This window comes from Pogoniulus pusillus, chromosome 31, assembly GCF_015220805.1.
Source record: "Pogoniulus pusillus isolate bPogPus1 chromosome 31, bPogPus1.pri, whole genome shotgun sequence".
Lineage (NCBI taxonomy): Eukaryota > Metazoa > Chordata > Aves > Piciformes > Lybiidae > Pogoniulus > Pogoniulus pusillus.
The window spans coordinates 1,459,388-1,479,598 of record NC_087294.1 but is presented as its reverse complement, the minus strand read 5'-3'; the positions used below and the strand labels follow the sequence as shown (position 1 = coordinate 1,479,598).

The window sequence follows — 20,211 nt, the reverse complement described above, 5'->3', positions numbered from 1 at the left end:
AACTACTGCTTGCTACAGCTCCTGCAAAAGGAAGGGTATGCTCTGTTGCTCAAACCGGTTTCAGCATTCACAGCCACAGTAAATGGTCTTGGAAGTGATCAAGACACCTAACAAGGTGTTGCTCTGTATCCCAAGAAAATATAAAGACGATAAAAATGTTTTCCAGGAAGATGATTGTCCACTCTGTACTACAGAATCTCTTGTGATTTCAAGATACTGTCGAGGAAATGTTACTTTTCCTTATGGTCTGTGGTGCAAAGCTTTGTTTCATGCTAAAATCTTCAGTTCAGTCTCACTGTCTCACCTGAACCTGTAGTGCATTGTCCCTAGAACAATGAATTTTTTTTCCTAGTAAAGACATCTGGGTAAGTGCAGTAAAACATAAAATGGCTAGCACCTTAGTATGGAATGTATTTTTCATACAACAGCTCTGTCTATGCTGGAGTTCATTCTTTGGTAGAACAATCATAAAACATTTTTGGTTGGAAGAGACCTCAAAGATCACCTAGTTCCAGCCTCCCTGCCATGGACATGGATGTACTGCACTAGATGAGGTTGCTCAAGGGCTGGGAATCCAACCTGGCCTTGAACATTTCTAGGGACGAGGCATTTACAACTTCTATAGGCAACCTGCCCCAGTGTTTCATCACCCTCACAGCAAAGAATGTCTTCAATTATCTAAATCTACCCTGATTTAGCTTATAGCACTTACCTATCACTGCACTCACTTGTAAAGAGGCCTTCCTCATGTTTCTTGGGGCACCCCTTTAAGAACTGGAGCTCTGCTCTAAAGTCTCTCCAGAGCTTTCTCCAGGCTGAGCAACCTCTCAGCCTGTCCTGACAGAGGACATGCTCCAGCTCCCTGATTATCTTTCTGGCCTGCCTCTGAACTTTCTCCAACAGGTCCATGGCTTATGTAGGCTGAGGGCCTAGAAAAAATAGGACGAGGTGGAGTGACATTATGTTCTCAAGTACTATACAAAGAGGATGAACTGTATCTTTTTTCTGCATATTAAACTCAAAGTAGCTATACAGAGATCAGTAAGGTTTCTGTGGGTTACCTGCTGTAACTGATATGCAGGATGTACCTCAATCATTTTAGCTGAACATTTACAACACACAGCAAGTTAGAGAATGAAGGAAGCTTACACTAGAGAGTGCTTTACTGAATTGCTTCAAATGATAGTGCATTATTATATGAAGTCTAAGCTTTTGTAGTGAAGATGTTCTCTCTCATATTAATACTCATACTTTTAATATAGGAAGGTGAAATAAACTGACGTTTTCTGGAAGAAACAGCAAAGTAAGGAATTTATTTGGCAGAAAGATGTATGTGGAAAGGGACACTCAGCAGCAGTGTGTCAGCATCAGCTTCCTTTGCCATCTTTGACGCTGCAGCTGACATGGGGTAGGCAAAGAAGCAGGAGAAACAGCGGAGGTAAGAAACCACTCCATTTTCACCTTACTGTAGGCACTGGTATCCCTGCTATTTCACCGTATCCTGTCTCCGAGCATGTGATCCATAACTGAGCATTGTGTCAGCATAGGTACCACAAATGCAAGCGTTCATATCACAAGGGTAGCACCCATGTTAACGTGACTAGTGCTACAGGAAGGGATGATGCTGAGTAATCTCTGCTGCCTAACTCAGATGTCAGCCATCCACTCTGTAAACACTCTGCATGCTAATGAGAATCACTGCAGTACTGCCAGAAATAATGAAAACTAGAGGTACACGGGCACTATTTCTTCCAACTTCTCCATTTGGGGTTTATATTAAAGTGTTTTTCTTTCCCAATGATAGAGACCAGAGATGATCTCTCTCTTACGCTGAAAAATATCCTTCTGTCTCTTGCATTAAGCTAGCCTTAATTGTGAGAGTAAAAATGAAGAAGGGAAAAAAACACAACACAGTCCTAGGGTTTGTACAATGTCTTTTGAAGAGGTAGAATCACATTTTATACTAGTGGCATAACACCGTTGCATGGCTGGGGTGGTTCGAGCTCCAAAGTGGCAGACAGTCTTGCCAGCTCCTTCCAGTATCTCTGCGCTGCTGCTACTGTTACGTAAACGCCAGTGTCCCAGTTTGCTTGTGCAGCTCCCCGCCTCGCCTGTGATGATGCGCTGGAACCTACGCCATAGGTAATGTCCTACAGAACGCCATGCAGCGCAACGATAATAGTAGTAATATCACTAGTGATAGTAATTAGCGCTGGCAGCTCGACACAGTCATTTTCATAAGTATTTTGGATACTCGCCAAAGTGCACTTGGAGAGTGTTTAGCCTCAGGGCTGAAGCTAGGGCCTCAGCCCCTTCGCCTGGCGCAGCACACTGAGCGGAGGTCTCCGGACAAGCTGCCCCGGCCTTATTGCATCCGGGGTGGGGCACAGCAACCCCCACTTTGCGATGCGCGCAAGAGCAGCGGGCTCCGGGGTACGGTGCCGGGGAGGTGGTGTGTGGGGCGCAGGCTGCAGCCTGGAGGAGGCAGCCGCGGTCTGGAAAGCGCTGCCAAGGTACGACACACACACCTCCCGCACACGCAACCCCGCTTGCCGCCCTCTCCCCACCCCCGCACCTGCTTCCTTGCTGCGGACCGGCGGGGCGGGGCAGCGCGGCGTGTTGTGCTCGGTAACCACGGAGCCGCGCCGGGCGCCCGGAGGCGCGGTGCGGCGCGGTGCGGCGCGGAGTGGAACGGAGCGGCGCGGCGGGCGGAGGTAGGGCGCGGAGGCAGTATGGACGCGGGACCGGGGCGTGGGGTCCCCCGGGGCTGCGGGTGCTCGCCGGAGGCTGCCCTCTCGCTGATCCAAAGGCTTTGCTGGACCGCAGCCAGAAATGAGGGACCCCCATGGGGCAGCATCTCCCGGCTGTCCCCCAGCCGCCGCCTCCTCCTCTTCCCCAACGCCAAACTGTTCAGAGGCTAATCCGAAACTCGCTGCGTGATTGCGCAGTTCGTCCGTTTGCCTCGGAGGATCTCAGGGTCTGCCCTTCCCGATTACGGGTTTAGAATATCCCCGGGGAGGGTTGCGGTTCGCCTCCTGAAGTGCCCATGTGAGCGCTGCAGATATACTCGGATTATGCTCCGTCACACGCTGCAGGCCGAAAATGTAGTGGCTCGAGGAAGATGTGCCTGTTCTGTGCCCTCCCAAGAAGCCAGTTTTAGGCTAGGTTGCACGCAGTGGTGGTGCTAAAAGGACGAGTGCACCACAACGAAGATGCCTAGAGTCCGTGTGTTCACTGGCATGTGTGGTTACTCCCCGGAGCCAAAGTGCTAACAAGCGAGGTTGTTACTAGGATTCTGACAACCATTTTTTCCTCTGCATTCATGCTGGGGAAAAATACTTGTAACAACTATCAGCGATCTGCTCTAATGGACCAGATTTTGCAAATTGCTGAGGAATTGCCTGTGTAAATCACCCAGCTGATGGTAAGGGAGAAGCCAGTGCTTGTGACTGTGAGGGATTTGTACCTATGTAGCTTGCAGGGAAATAGTATGTGGTGTTTCTGGCTGCTTGCCAGCACTTTTCAAGTGCTGAGCCTGTTGAAGGAGTCTTAGCAGGCACACACTTTCCTGCGGTAGTACTAGTGATGAACTACCTGCTTTCTCTGATATCTGACCGTTACTTTCCTGATTCTTGTGTGCCCTTTAACATTTAAACATCTCAAGCTATGAATGCTGATGAGCTATGTTAAAATATGGCCACATGACAGAATATTGGGGTGCTGTATTATTTTAATTGCTAGAAAGAAATACATTTTGTTTGTTTGTTTGTTTGTTGTAGTGTTTGGTGTGCTGAATGACATAACAAAACTGTTTTGTAAGGTATAGTGTTTATAAAATTCATAGAGTTACTCACTTTTTGCTGGCAGGAGCCCATATCTGCTGTTACGTGAGGTGTTTACCATGTTCCTTACCAAAGTTTCCCCCGGAAAAAGGAGCTCTCCAGAATAAGCACAGTGCTGGATGTTGGCATGATTCAGTTGTCATCTCTGCAAACTCTGCTAGATGTGGTAGTAGAAGTAATAATCTCTGCAGTTTCTCCTGTTAATTCTTGTTCATAGTGTCTGAGTTTGTTTAATATTACCTTCAGAGATTGTACATCAGTGACAGTTCTGTGGTGTTGAGCATAAACTAACAATGGGTAGGTATCAATAACTGATGAACCCAAATACATTGGAGACTTTTAAAAAAGTTCCTTGTAATTAGGTAATGCCAGTAGGGGACTTAACACAGACACAAGATTCTCATAATGACTACACCTGTATGCAGCATTGCTTTCTCTCGTTAAATATGAAGATCTTCAATGAATATTTTTTGGGTTTGGGATCTTAGGAGCATCTTCCTGTGAATTTCACTGGAGATGTGCTGCGTTACACAGCCTGCCAGCGAGTACGCTGCTCAGAGTAACACTTCGATACTAGGGCAGAGAGAGCAGAGGCACGCAGAGAAGGGGGAGCAGCACTTCGTTAGTGTTTAAATGTATTTGAGGAGGAGGAGGAGGAGGTAAGAGTGCCTGGTCATGGTGAATGAGGTACTGAACAGGGCCTTAATCCCTGGGAAACTTCCAAGGTCAGCACAGCGAGAGTGATCACTGTGGGTCTACAAGGCTTCAGTGGATCTGGCCCCGAGAGACATGCACTCTTTGGACAGACAGCCCAGGAACCTGCACCAGTTGCATTTCCTTACAGGAAGTATCCATTTGTTTCAAGCGATGGCTGTTGTTATTGGGAAAGTACACAGATCGAAACCAGACAATTGTTTCCATACATCCTTGTTACTGTGGCTAGTGACAAAACTTCAGTGCTCTTAACGTCTCCTTAGAGGTCACAAAAGTAACAGCAGCAATGTACCTCTGAAGCAACTGAAGTTTTGTTGACCCACCCTTTCCTGAGATGTTTCAGTGTTTTCTATTTTAGTGGTGTTTGGTTTTTTTTTCTCCTGCAGATAAAACCTTCCGTTGTAGGTCACATTATGCCACAGAAATCCTGGGCGGTATATCAACACTGAAAGAGAACAATCCAAACAGCTCTCCTGCTACTAACTAGCTTGCACCTTGTGTCTGAAATTCAGTGTCCGACTTGCTTGTGTATCCTGACCTCTGATCTTAATCTTGGCCTGTCTTTGTCTGCGCAGATAGTAAACTCTTTGAGGCAAGGATTATATCCTGTGTTTGTAGAAGGTAACGAGCTACTGATCCCAGACCTCTGCTGTTACCAGCACCTATGTGAACTCTAAGATGTTCCTGCAGAATTTCAGTAGCATTTGTCTGTTGGTCTGAGAGAGTGAATGACCTTTCTTTGAATATGTCTGTCAACGTATGGTGTGCTAATTTGTACCAAAAATAGCAGGTCTCTGCCTCCTCTTTTCCCTTAGAACACTTTGCACGTTCTATTCAAATGGAATGACATTTCTCGAGACAAGAATCAAGAGTTTCACATTGCTGGAGTTTTGGCTGTCCCCCTGCCAAAAAATAATAGAAATCAGAAAATTAAATACTTCTGAAATGTAAATACCTAGCTGTGTCTGACTAGAGTCCTGCAAATAATTTAAACATATATAGTAGAGTTACAGGTAAGGCACAAAAAATTTGTGTGTCATATATTCCAGAGACTTGAAATGTCAGATGTGCAAATTACCTTACATTTTCCAAACCGATTGCTGTTGCAGACTCTCAGTCTTCAGAAAATGAAGAACTTTTTTTGGCTCTAAACAATGCTGGACTAGAGGAACCAAAATAATCTAGAACTCCAAAAAGTATCCAGAGTTCTCTCTCTCTTCTTCCCCACACTCCCCAAGGAGAGAAATTTCAGTTCCTCCAGGTGACTGTTGCACATAAATCACTTTAGGCTCAGATGGTCAGTGAGAACATCCTGTTTGGGTGCTCCTGTTTCAATGTGTTATCTGTCTCTTCTTCCACCTTTTTGTATTCAAAAGAAATCCACACAGTAAAAAGGAAGCTCAGAATGACAGTGTTGGGATTCAACTGTCAAAAACACCTTTCACAGCCAAAATTGCTTTTTCCATGGTCGTACATGGTGTACAGTTATGTCCAATTGGAGTTGGGAAGGTTCCAGTAACATTGACTTGTGCAATGTTGGGGTTAAGAGAACAACTACAGATTTGCAATTCAGCCATCCGTTAACACTTACCGGGAAGAGTCTTCTGTTGGCCTGGATGTTGGAAGACCACTGAGGAGCACTGCATTTTCTCATAAGACAGTCTATAAACTTTTTTGGCTCACTCAACTCCACTTCTTTGTCCTAGCTCCTAATTTTAGTATCCAGTGGGCATTACCTGCAGCTTGACAGATTTACTCAGATATGTTTACAAATGAACTGTTACTTAATCAGTTACTGGTTTTCATTGTCCTGGGATATCAAGCCTTTCCTCTTATCACTTCTGTTTTGTTTCAGATGGTGCTGTTTCCATTTCTTTTGTGCCTTTGTCTATCAGAATTGTCCTTAATGGAAAAAATCAGTATAATACTAGCTGAGGCAAATTAATCTCCACTTGATCTTATTTTCTACTTTCTTTTTACTTATCTGCCTAAGAACCATTTACTTGCTGTCTTTCTCTTCATCCTTGTAGGTGGCATACACTATGGCAGAGCCCTTTGCTTCTTATCCTTTATTTCTGCCCACTGAGTGCTGACTGTGCCAGTTGCATCTGGAGTTATTCTGTCCAGCATAGCTGTACAGTTACTGGACCTTGGACTTAAATCTACAGTCTGCTTCACAGGGGGGCCATTGGGCTCTTCAATCTAATTGACTTCTGCAACTGATTTCCCTTTTATTTATTTTTTTTTTAAGCACTGTTGCTTTAGATTATCTCCCAACCTGGTTACCTGATTTGAGATGTTCTAGTAGTTTAGACTGTATCAATCAATTCCTCACTTAAAGCTATTTTCTATGGTTAGTCTTTCTTTTTGTTCTTCCCACTGCTAACTAACTCACAACCTAGGATAGCTGGGCCTTTGATGTTTAATGTTTCCAAATAGAGGGACGACCTTTATGTGAATCATTTATTCACGATGGACACAAGGATCATGACTGTCTCATACAGTCACAGCCAGTCCTGCAGTGTCTAAAACTCTGGCAGCATTTTCAAAACCTCTTATATTACAGAAAGAGAACCCATGAACCAAAGTGGCCCTCTACCACTACAACAGTACATCTTCAAAAGTCCTTGCCTGGAAGTGTTTTGTGACTTAGTAGTTCTGTTCCACTCTTTCTCACCAGGGAACTCTGCCTCTTTGTTAGCATATAATGGTGCTGCAACACTTTATTTCTGTCATGTCTGGCATTCTGTTCAGTTCATGTGCTATAGTTATTTTAGTTATTCTACAGTATTCCTTACAAGTATGTAACATTTAAAAAGTTACTTCTAGCTGCAGGAATTCTTTGAATCTCTTACTCTGGTTTTTGCCCTCTCAAATACCTCTTTGTTTCATATGTCCTGTACTTCACAGTATCACACAGTATTATCAGGGTTGGAAGAGACCTCACAGATCATCAAGTCCAACCCTTTACCACAGAGCTCAAGGCTAGACCATGGCACCAAGTGCCACGTCCAATCCTGCCTTGAACAGCTCCAGGGACGGCGACTCCACCACCTCCCCAGGCAGCCCATTCCAGTGTCCAATGACTCTCTCAGGGAAGAACTTTCTCCTCACCTCCAGCCTAAATCTCCCCTGGCACAGCCTGAGGCTGTGTCCTCTCGTTCTGGCACTGGTCACGTGAGAGAAGAGAGCAACCTCCTCCTGGCCACAACCTCCCTTCAGGTAGTTGTAGACAGCAATAAGGTCTGCCCTGAGCCTCCTCTTCTCCAGGCTAACCAATCCCAGCTCCCTCAGCCTCTCCTCGTAGGGCTGTGCTCAAGGCCTCTCCCCAGCCTCGTCGCCCTTCTCTGGACACGCTCAAGCATCTCAATGTCCCTCCTAAACTGGGGGCCCAGAACTGAACACAGTACTCAAGGTGTGGTCTAACCAGTGCAGAGTACAGGGGCAGAATGACCTCCCTGCTCCTGCTGGCCACACCATTCCTGATGCAGGCCAGGATGCCACTGGCTCTCTTGGCCACCTGGGCACACTGCTGGCTCATGTTCAGGTGGGTATCAATCAGCACCCCCAGATCCCTCTCTGTCTGGATGCTCTCAGCCACTCCGACCCCAGCCTGTATCTCTGCATGGGGTTGTTGTGGCCAAAGTGCAGAACCCTGCACTTGGAGCTATTGAATGCCATCCCATTGGACTCTGCCCATCTGTCCAGGCAGTCAAGGTCCCGCTGCAGAGCCCTTCTGCCCTCCAACCCAGCCACATCTGCCCACAGCTTAGTGTCATCTGCAAAGCTGCTGATGACTGACTCCATGCCCTCATCCAGATCATCTATGAAGATGTTATTTGAAGCAGTCCTTTTACTGCCTGCCACTTGTCTATTTTTTACCCTCATCAGTATCTTATTTATCTCTGTTTAGCCTTGTTTGAGATTTTTTTTAATCCATTGCTGCTATAATGGGAGATTATAGAAGTTTAAACTCTTGTTTTCATGTACAAGCATGCTTTCACATTAGTGAAAATGTGAAATATCTTCCCCAGGCTGATATATGTGGTAGGAATCTGCCATTTGTGCCTAGATGAAGACAGTCAGAGAATTTTGACCACTTTTCCCATCAGCTTTATCTTCAGCCATTGATGCCCATGCTATGTGTTGTCTGAACCTAGCAGGTGCCTCTTTGGTTCTCCAGAACTATGTTCCTGACAGGCCTATGTCTTTTTCTTTAATGTGTTCTGTAAACTTCAAGAACTAAAAGATAAAATACAACCTGGCCTTGCCAATGTTACTCTAGGTTTATTAATAAAAGGGAAAATATATTCTCCTTTTTAATTGTAGACGATTCAATGAACTCCAGAGCGCAATGAAAAACTGAGACTTACACTGGGGACCTGCAAAAACTGACCCATAGTGAATCTAGTGTTTCTCTTCTCTCTTGTGTAGAACAGACATCTTACTTTTCTGGTGTTTGAGAAGAGAAACAATACAAACTGTGTGTTACTACAGCAGATTGCTAGGCCTTACAGTTTTTGTATGAGTGAATAATTTCCTGTTTTCACTTTTCATCTAAAACCAGAGTACCAGAACATTCATTTAAGAAAATGGCATCAACCTAACTTTGCCCATTAAATCCAGATAAGTAGCAAATGTAATTAAAAATTATCTAATTTATGTGCAAAACCATTCTGTTTTGGTCTTGTGTATTCGTTCTCGGAATGAAAACTGAAGCAGGGAACAGTTCATGCAATCCTTCACCTTTGTTTCAGGCTAAGATTTAAGCCATATGCTTTTTGACATGACTGGATTTTCAACACATACCAACCTGAAGATACAACTTTATCTCTTGCCACTGAAATTAAAAAGTCCCTGCATGTACCACAAATTATTTAGTGTATCAGCTATAGGCATATTTAAGTTCTCAGTGTTTGCAAATCTGAAAAATATGCTTCTTGTTGCAGGATTTAACTGTTTGTAGATGCCAGGAAAACATTCCCCTCTCCATTACATTGAATAGCTGATTGTGCATGTAGATTTTGTTCTGCAAATCTTTAGAGGTTGGATGAAAACAGGTGAGAATGCTGTGTGAAATTTTACTTACTCTACTGATGTCTTTGCTCTGAGCTGTGTTTCTCCTGTAGAGGTGACTGTGCACAGGAGAATCTTTTCTTCCCACCTGTACTAACTCAGTGTTTTCTTTAAATGAGTTAATGCCAACTGCTTGTCTACAACTACCTGAGGGGAGGTTGTGGCCAGGAGGAGGTTGCTCTCTTCTCTCAGGTGGCCAGCACCAGAACGAGAGGACACAGCCTCAGGCTGTGCCAGGGGAGATTTAGGCTGGAGGTGAGGAGAAAGTTCTTCCCTGAGAGAGTCATTGGGCACTGGAATGGGCTGCCCGGGGAGGTGGTGGAGTCGCCGCCCCTGGGGCAGTTCAAGGCAAGGTTGGATGTGGCACTTGGTGCCATGGTCTAGCCTTGAGCTCTGTGGTAAAGGGTTGGACTTGATGATCTGTGAGGTCTCTTCCAACCCTGATGATACTGTGATACTGTGCTTGCAAAGGAGCTTTTCAGTGAGGAGCCACATTTAGAGCCATAGATTCTTCTTATGCAGTGTATAATTTAATATCAGCTTGATAAATCATTAATTGCAATTCTGCCATTATGCCAGTTGCATAGTGACTCAGCCTGCTTTGTGAGTGGACTGAACATACATCTTCATTACAATTTCCCAGACACTTCTAACTTTGGGTTGGATCAGCATCTTCTGCAGCTCCTCTAAATCTGCTCATGTACAGCTGATTTACACCAACTCTGCTGTGGTGTGAGTGGGCTGATATTCTGATATTGTTACTGCTGTTAGCCAAAAACCAGTCAGACAAGGCATTTTTAATACCCTTTATCTCTATCAAACTATTAGTCTAGCTGTTTACATTTTAAAGTCTCTGTACTTTGCTTACAGTTCTGCCTGAAACATTAGCAGTGCTTCTGAGGAGATAAAGAGGCTTCATTTAACTCACTTTGTTAGAAATATTTCTGGTTTGGATGGGGTTAGGCAACCTGATGTTTCATTTATGCATTACAAAGGAGGAAAAGTTCACCAAGCTGATACATTTGGGCACCAACAACAGAAAACCTCCTGCTCCCCGTCCACCAAGTCAGGCACTGTTTGGCATCAGCTGTGGAAGAGGGTTCTAGTTGCCAGTGCTCTGTGCGTTGATTCAGCTACACCATGGCGACCATCAGCCTCAGCCAGTGTGTGTTGCAGCTGAGAGGTCTGGTGGTGGCAACTTCCCATGCAAGGGTGAGGTTTCCTAGGTTCCAGTCTGCTTTTCCATGTGTGGGAAATGGTGGTGGATAGGTACAGTCTGTAAGCACTCTCAGAAGGGTGTGGGTCAAAGGCTGGAAGATGAGAAAGAGAAGGGGCGGGAGGAAGCTGCTGAAGAAGAGGCAGACACACACAGATGTGAGTGTCCAGATCACTTGTGCACTACAAACATAATGCAAAAAATAGCAGTAATGTGGCTGGAGTGGGTATTGCTATCTGGGTCTGGCCACGGCACGCCAAAGTGTAGCCCATGCACATGAGTAGACTTTGCAGTCTGTCCTGCACTTTGGTCCATCTTCATCTCCACTAATTTAAAGCCAGCTTGGGTCTGCTGACCTGATTAATGCTTATGTATCCAAAGTACATGATAAACATACCACAGAAGCATCAGTAAGAAGGAAAGCTGGGAGTTGCTTGGGTCAGGCAGGGTTTGAAGGGTCAGAAAGGAAATGCTGAAACATGATTTCCTCTGGCAGCTCTTACATGTTGACACAGCTCCTTTGGGACAATTCAGTGTGCCTAAAACTGTGCAGCCTACAGGCTTGTCTTCCTGATGTTGGAGAACTTTAGTCACTGTGCAAATAAAACCACTTATATTTGTGTCATCGATGACCTGCGTATCATTTTGAATTTGGGATGCACCCAGCCTCTGTAGTATGAGTCCAGTTATTCCTATAATCTTCTTTCTTAACAGGGAGGCAGATACATACATACACCAGATATACCTGATCCTCAGAAAATTAGATGTTATTGATAACATTATCTGAAAGTCATAATTTGCAGGGTTTTTTGTGTTTCAGACCATATTGAGAGTCATGTACATCATCTCACAGCTACAACAGCGTTACGTTCATGTAGCAGTTTTAGTTTACAGCTTTTGATGTGAAATAACACAAATTATGACATTATATGCTAGAAAAGTGACTGGAAATGCATTTTTATTTAACAATAAAGTGTATGGATCCAAATATTTCAGATGGAAGCACATAGTCCAGTGAATTTAAGGATTACCATATCAATATCCTCCTTCCTAGCATGGTGAAACAGACTGAGAGTTGTACATCTTTTGAGTGTTACAAGTGGTTTCACTTTTGTCACCTTTATGCCTAATATTGTTTCTGTTAAGAAATACTACAGAATTGCTTTTCGTATGTGTAACACCCTTGTAATTTCTAAGGCAACATCCGCAGCCGTCCTCAGGAAAGCCTTGTTGTTCTTGATAATGATTTGGTTTTGCAGCTTCATTCCACTGTGGATTGCCAGGCAGACTGAGCATTGTGTCTCTGACTGGGGTGTATACCATGGGCATAACGTAACATTCTTTGCACATTAAATAGCTATTAAGACTCAAACACACTGGTTTTGCAGAGTTAAAGTTTCCTCTAAGCCTTGATGCTTTTTTCCCTCAGGTGCTGAGGTTGCTTGCCACTGCTGTTCCACATCCTTTTGAGGTCTGACATTGGACTGGAGGAGTCCAGTTGCCGTAGGCATGTTGTGCCCAGGCTGAGGGTTCAACACCAAGGAGAAGCCATCCGAGATCTTAATCACACTGAAGGCAGGGACTTGGAGGAACACTTCTGTCCAGGGAAGTGGACTCACTGCAAAGAGATCATGGCCTCATCCCGGCTAGGGGCAAGATCTAGAGATATTGTCAATGTCATGCAACGACTTCAAGGTAAGAGACTGACTCAGGCTGACCCTCTGTTGTCTGTTCATAAATGGAAGTTCCTGTTTTTCACTATAGTGCAGAGTCAGGACAATATCTCTGAAGTTTATTAACTGTTCTAGACTTACCTACTGGAAAATACTTGGAGTATATCCGAAGGGTTCTGATTATATGTGTCCTCAAGTACAGCATTCATAGTGGTGCTTAAAGTAAATTTATACATGGGTCCATGGGATGTGACACTGAGCTTAAGAATTTGAGACTTGTGAGGTTTTTTCTCCCATGTGACCTGATTTTCCATCAGTTTTCTCATAGAAAAGAGAAATTTTATTCTCTTCTCAGCTACGAAGTAAGTCTACAGGTAGATCTGCTCTGCTGACAAATACTTATACCTCATCATATTTTTTAAGCATTGAAGAATTAATAACTTACTGAGCTAATTATTAGTGCTGAAGTTGGTTGCCTTTTAGATAATATACATCACAGGATATCTTTGTACCATTCATTGAATATTCATTATGCTTTTTAGTTTCCCATAATAAAGCCTTATTAAATAAAGTTATTACCTTCTTTTTTTTAGAACTTACATACCTAAATGCTGCAGCTAAAAGCTTGCATTCTGAATGCTTGTTTTTGTTCAAGTGATGGTATTGACTAGAAACAAATTGTCAGGGCAGCTTTAGGTTTCACTTCTGTTAACTTTTAAATGTTATTATCAATCCCTGATCTCTTTCTTTACACACCAGCTTCCACTGCCTTGAACAGAAGCTTATATGCACAGACCCCTTGATACCTCCTTCTGCATCTTCTAAACCTGGAAGCTTTGTCTTTCCATGGCTTTCCTTCCATTTCTTGTGGGGTTTTTATATTTCAGGATATCTGCACACAGCTTCCCAGCCACCATCTACAGCTAGCATGCTTAATTTCCACATAGCCTCAGTAGTTAAATATAAGAGTAAATAAAGATGCAGAATCTGTTGTATTGAGACCTGCTACAGCACTTTTCCAACTCCAAAATGCTTCTACTTGATGTTCCTCAGCCTTTTAATACAGTTACTGTCTTTGTGTGTCTGCTAATTTTAGACTCTGGTCTTGGGTAATGGTTTTTCAAAGTGCCCACAAGCATAAAGCAAGGAGAATTTGGGGATTAAATATTAGAATGAGACAATCAAGGCATACACAAATGAATCAGTAAGTCCAAAGGTATTTTGAGGAATATGAAAAAAACAATAAATGGCAGAAGTGCTGGAAGGTTCCAAAGGCATGTTGCAAAGAAAGGATCAGGGAGCTGAGCTGTGTTCATAGGGGATTATCCAGGCTGGTACTCTGAAGCAACGAGTAAGGATGATGCTGCAGGAGGTATTTAGAGAGCATGTGGGCTAGTAATTCTCAGACTGTTATGTACTAACTTTGCAGACATCTGTAAAGCTGAGAAAATGGTTGCTCTGTTTATTTGCCCCTCCCCCTCCTTTTTATTTTTTAATATTTTTTTTTCATATTAATGCAATTTATTCTGTTGAAATTAGATACACAGTTCAGTCTGGTCTGCACTTGGGGAGGTGGGGGCTTTGTTCTAGAAATTAAGCAACAATAAAATTAAGTGGCCTTTCAAGTGAAGATCATTTCAGAGGAACATGTATGGACTAAATACAAACTTGGCATTGTGTTTCTTTCGAAGTCATACCTGTAACTGGGTTCTTTGCTTCTCAGGAAATCAGTTGAGCTTGGTATTGCTGGGCTCTGAGTTCTGCTGCAGAAGCAATACCTTAACAAATAGTCTGTGCCAAGCCTGGGGTGCTCAAAGCCTGTCCTTTTTTAGTCTGTTGTTCGGATTACGGATGAGCAGGCAGCCGCACTGCGACGACCTTCGCCCTTGTGATTTGAGGTTGGTCTGCCTTTCAGCTGAAGTAGGAGCAGATATGGACATAGGAGCACAGAGAGATTTCTTGGCACACTTGCATGGCAGCCCAGAATCAGTGCAGTTGGAGCTGGGTGTGGAGCTGGAGGTGAGAGGGGAGTGGACGTTGTTCATGGTGTAAGAGGAATCGAGATGGCTTGGGGGATCGTCAGGCAGTTCCGAGCCGCAATCACAATATCTGCTTTTGTTCTTGACTCCAAGCTAAGGCAGGAAATTTTCTGTGTGACACTGCCAGAGACTGCTGGAATTGCTCAAGTGCTGGGAGCTCATTGAAACTGAGGGAGAGGGGTAAAGCAAGCTGTGCCCCCCCTTCCTTGCTGTTGTCTCGTACTCACTACACAGGTTTCCAGTAAGTCTTTTTAGTGGGAGAGTGTAGTAAAGACCAGAAAAATGCTCCTTTTCACTGAGAGTCTCAGAATCAGTTGAAATCTCTGCTATGCATACCGTAAGTGGATGCAGTTATATCATCTCTGCTAAAACTTGTCAGTGACAAAGTTGGCTCTGGTGTCATATTTTTTTAAATAAAAAAATATCCAGCCACTTCCCATTGGTTCTGATGATTGCAATGCACCACTAGACTTTTGAATAAGACTGCACATCACTGCCTCAAAAATCCACCTGGGACAGTCATAAAGACCTGCAGTGTGCTGGGCTGTGGCAAGTGTGTATACAACCTGTCTTATCCCCTGGTGCCAGGTAACAGCTTATGGCAGTGTGGTGCTCTCTGACCATAAGAATGGAGGATCTGCTTCTTTAGTTCAGGCCAGGCAGGGCACAGGAGAGAAGTGGACACTGAGTCTGGTAACTTGGTCATCCCTAATAAAAGATGAGATATAAGGCTATTCATTATAGCTCCATCTGCACCCAAGAGACAGGGACAGGCCCCTCCAGAAGTAGCATGATACTTTGCCACTTGAATTATATTTAATAATGGTATGGTTTTGAAGTAAAAATTCTTCCTTTAATTCTGTAAATTTAATATATAATATGTAATATGTGAGGGTTGAAGGAAAGGGTGACCTTACCACTTTAAACAGAGATGTGGAAGGTGGCTCTGAGGAAAGGTTAGTCATTATCATAGAATCAACCAGGTTGGAGAGACCTCCAAGATCATCCAGTCCAACCTAGCACCCAGCCCTAGCCACTCAACCAGACCATGGCACTAGGTGTCCCAGCCAGGCTTTTCCTGAACACCTCCAGGGATGGGGACTCCACCACCTCCCTGGGCAGCCCATTCCAATGCCAATCACTCTTTCTGCCAACAACTTCCTCCTAACATCCAGCCTAGACCTGCCCCAGTACAACATGAGACTGTGTTCCCTTGTTCTGTTGCTGATTGTCTGGGAGAAGAGACCAACCCCACCTGGCTACTACCTCCCTTGAGGTAGTTGTAGACAGCAATGAGGTCACCCCTGAGCCTCCTCTTCTCTAGGCTAAACACCCCCATCTCCCTCAGCCTCTCCTCACAGGGTTTGTGCTCCAGGCCCCTCACCAGCTTTGTTGCCCTTCTCTGGACACCTTCCAGCACCTCAACATCTCTCTTGAATTGAGGGACCCAGAACTGGACACAGCACTCAAGGTGTGGCCTGACCAGTGTTGAGTACAGGGGCAGAATAACCTCCCTTGTCCTACTGGCCACACTGCTCACAGATGTAAATTCACAGATGTCACAGCTGCCCTCTGTCACATTCTTTTGCTAGACATCTCTTGCTACACCTTTAGCTACATGTGACATCTTTCCACTAGCTTCTGCTTACTGCTTGCCCTTCCCTCAGAGCTTGCTCAAATTGTGCTACCATCCTGGGTGCTCAGGGGCTTCCAAGTCCATCCAGCTAGGGTCAGACAAGTTGGGCTTTCAGAGGAATTAAACAACGGTTTACTACTATAGGATCTAATGCAGCCTCAAGATAGGTGTTTGGAAACTGTATAACTAATTTCCTTGGAGTGCCTGTGTCTCCTCACTGGCTACAGATGGACACAGGAGAGTACAGAAACAACAACTGATGTTTTCATTGCTGAGTTTAAGCATGGGGAACCCATCATCATGGTACTGCTGAATGAACTGATGGCATCCTTTCATGTAATTGTCTTTGCATAATTTATTCATTATTAACACAGTTTGAGTTGTTCTGCAGTATCTTATGCTTCCTACTTGTTCATATTATAAAGGCACTCACACAGTCCAAGCAGAGCTGGGGTACACCACTGATTGATGTTCCTGAGATTCTCTTTGGAATTACTCAGAGAATTAAATGCCAGTTGACACAAAAGCTCTGCTCCTTAGCCTATAGTAAGTGCAAGTTTGACTAACATTAGGGTTGGTCATCTACTGAATATTCTTACAGCGTTTTTAAGAAGTGATGGGAAATAAGTTAGTAAATGTGCTTATGCTGTACTGAGAAATAAAAAGGTAAAAAATAAAGTAAGGGGGGAAAGTAACCTGATTTTCTGGAACTTGACACTCCTGTGTGCTGACTTGCTGTTACTGGCTTGTAAGGTGATGTTGAACAGTCGCTCTTATCATACTAGTCCTTCAGGCTTTTCTCATTTCCACTGTTCCATCCCTCTATTTACAGTATCACAGTATCATCAGGGTTGGAAGAGACCTCACAGATCATCAAGTCCAACCCTGATGCTCAAGGCTAGACCATGGCACCAAGTGCCACATCCAATCCTGCCTTGAACAGCTCCAGGGATGGCGACTCCACCACCTCCCCGGGCAGCCCATTCCAGTGTCCAATGACTCTCTCAGTGAAGAACTTTCTCCTCACCTCCAGCCTAAATTTCCCCTGGCGCAGCCTGAGGCTGTGTCCTCTTGTTCTGGTGCTGGCCACCTGGTTTCTCATATAGTTATCTGTACTGGGTAGGGATTTTTCTGACAGGCACTGTGTTCATTACTGAGTGGTCCATTTAGTCAAGCAGAGCTTTTTTGTTCTTACCAACAGTGGATCACAAAAAAATGAGCCCACAGTACAACTGCACCCCAGCTAAGTTGCTGTGGTGTCACTTGTATTTTGAGACTATTATCCATTTCAACCCCACTCAGTAAGACCATTTCTAGGGTATGCATACTACAGCAATTTAAATGAGAGGATGTTACAAGACAATCACATTATCTTGAAACCCTCTCCAAATGATAGGAAAAGCACTCAGTTTTCTTCTTCCTCTTCTGTGTGGTTCTAGGTGGTTCTTAATAGGATCCAAAACTTCTTTTGGCTTCTGTCTGGGTGTCTTTGGCTTTTGTACATGCCCTGTAGAAACACTCTATTGTGTAAGAGAAGCTATGGTGGGAAAGCAAGCGACGTGATCATTCATGAAACCCACCATGATGAAAAGGAGCCATAATTCTAGTAATCTTCACACACTCCTGGAAAACTTCAATACACACAGGTCAAATTAACTTGAACTCCAGTTCTTGCTCAGTGTAAAGTTGCCTGCAGATCAGTATCATTTGTAATTTTAATGTCTTTGTTATATCAGCACTACTCACAGAATGCTGTGGGTTGGCTTTCTTCTATATTGTCCATCCTTTTCCCTCCCCTCTCCCCCTTAAACTTAGGCCACCCTTTTCCACCCTAGCATTTCTTTCCCATACCATGCTAACAGTAGTTGTTAACTGAACAGCTGAAGAGGTTTTCTTCTCTTGAGCTGATAGGCACTTTGTTAATATGTACCTGCCTAGGAACTTCCCTTTGCTTGGTTTCTCTCGGAGCCAACAGTGCCAAGTGCCACGGTTTAACATTAAGCTAAGCTGATTTAAGAGATGCCTGCTACTGAAAGCCACCTTGCTTCACCACATGCATATTCCCAACTTTCTTTCCACAGTGCTCTTCTTCCTCTTATTTTAGACCTGAACCATCTGAAAATTAGTTTGTAAAGGTCAGGTGAGCTTCTGACGGAAAGATGAGTGGTGAGGTCTCTGTTTTCAGTGCCAGCAAACAAGACCACATTTGTAAATGGGAACGAAATTGAGAAGGTGTATCTGGTCAGCAGGGACATACTGCATACCTCACATGATTGAGTTCATCCCCATATTACACATATGTCCCCAGCTAAGGTTCCCTTCTGTCCACTTTGCCAGTGTGTGCTGGTTCCCAGCTAAGGTTCCCTTCTGTCCACTTTGCCAGTGTGTGCTGGTTCCCAGCTAAGGTTCCCTTCTGTCCACTTTGCCAGTGTGTGCTGGCTCCCAGCTAAGGTTCCCTTCTGTCCACTTTGCCAGTGTGTGCTGGCTCCCAGCTAAGGTTCCCTTCTGTCCACTTTGCCAGTGTGTGCTGGTTCCCAGCTAAGGTTCCCTTCTGTCCACTTTGCCAGTGTGTGCTGGCTCCCAGCTAAGGTTCCCTTCTGTCCACTTTGCCAGTGTGTGCTGGTTCCCAGCTAAGGTTCCCTTCTGTCCACTTTGCCAGTGTGTGCTGGTTCCATGTAGTGTTGCTGCTGCCTTTTCTTTGTGTAGTCTTTCTCTCTCTGAAACGTCTCAGCTCTGTTCTTGCAGGTTTCTTAGATTTAAAAGACTCTTGAGTTACAAAAGGTAGCTGTGTAAATTATTAGTTTCTTAGGTGAGCAGGACTTGTAACTAATGCAATTCATTAGTCACTGGCAGTAAATTAAGGGAAAATAGACTCCTCTGACTCCATGGACTCTGTAGACTGCATGGCCTGAAGGTGAAGTAAACCCAACTGCTGCATTGCATTCCAGAGCAGCACTGCAGCCCATGTGTCACTTAGCAGGAGAAATTCAAGCAGGGATTAATATATTTTTTCAGTTTGAAAAAAATGTAAGTTAGTATTACTTCAGAGCAGAGTATTGAAGTATAACATGTGAAGTGTAATATTTATGTGTGAAAGTTAGGACAGCTGGAAAAAACAGCTGAGAAAATCATTTAGGGGTAAAAATGAAAGAGAAAAGAGGTCAAGTGTTTTCACTTACTACAACAAAAACATGTGAAAGAGTTGGCTTGCAGCCAAGAGTAGTCAGGTTAAATATTAGTTACCACTGAATGAGGAAACTTGCTGGCTGTAAAATCACTACTGCTAGAGGTATTTAATTCTGGTTTATGTATACTGAAGCCAGTCCTGTGAGTATGCCCTTCAACTTTCTTCTGACCCAGGTATCTGATATCTCATGTATTGATGGCAGAGATAAATTTTAAGCTGCCTGTAGGCTTTGCAAAAACACAGGGGAAAGGATACAATCAAAGTATCAGCACAGATTACTAAAATGTGCATGAATTCTGGGCCTAATGTATGAGAATGTTTTGCCATATGCAGCATTAAGGATCTTGGCTAAAAGAACCATACAGTTTTTCATTTTTTTAACCAGCAATTACCTTTTATTTTATGTTGTCCTCAATGAGAACCCAGCCCTGGGGCAGTCTGTGTGATGCTGCATTTGTTTTAATCAGGCATGGTCCTGGTTTTCTATTTGTAGAGTTTTATTCTTTATTGGCAAAGTCCAAGTTAATGATATAAAGTAAACTAAAAAACTTCTTAGAAGTTACTATTGCCATCTCATTGCTTATATTTTTCTGCTGCTTTTTCTTCCCAAATTAATAATGTCACATAAATCACCATTTTCCTACTTACTTTTTTGCCTAAGTGTCACTTTTGATGATCGTTGCGTAGTTCTCACAGGTTGGTACACTAATTTCTGCTCCTCTTTCCTCTCGGCTGGTGGACAACCAGGACACAAAGTACTAAAGATCACACAGGTTGTAGAGCTGACAAAGATATATTGGTAGTTGAGTTGCTATTTAAGAAAATTGA

At 43.9% G+C, this 20,211-nt stretch overlaps 1 protein-coding gene across 1 annotated transcript in view; it reads left to right on the top strand.

The window, feature by feature from the left end:
* Positions 1–2,510: 2,510 nt before the first annotated feature.
* SYNE1 (spectrin repeat containing nuclear envelope protein 1) overlaps positions 2,511–20,211 on the top strand; it is a 365,857-nt gene continuing 348,156 nt past the window's right edge. The window contains exons 1-2 of the mRNA XM_064169493.1: positions 2,511–2,714; positions 12,278–12,543. Coding sequence (XP_064025563.1) covers positions 12,480–12,543 — 64 coding nt within the window. The 5' untranslated portion in view covers positions 2,511–2,714; positions 12,278–12,479. The remainder of the gene's footprint in view (positions 2,715–12,277; positions 12,544–20,211) is intronic.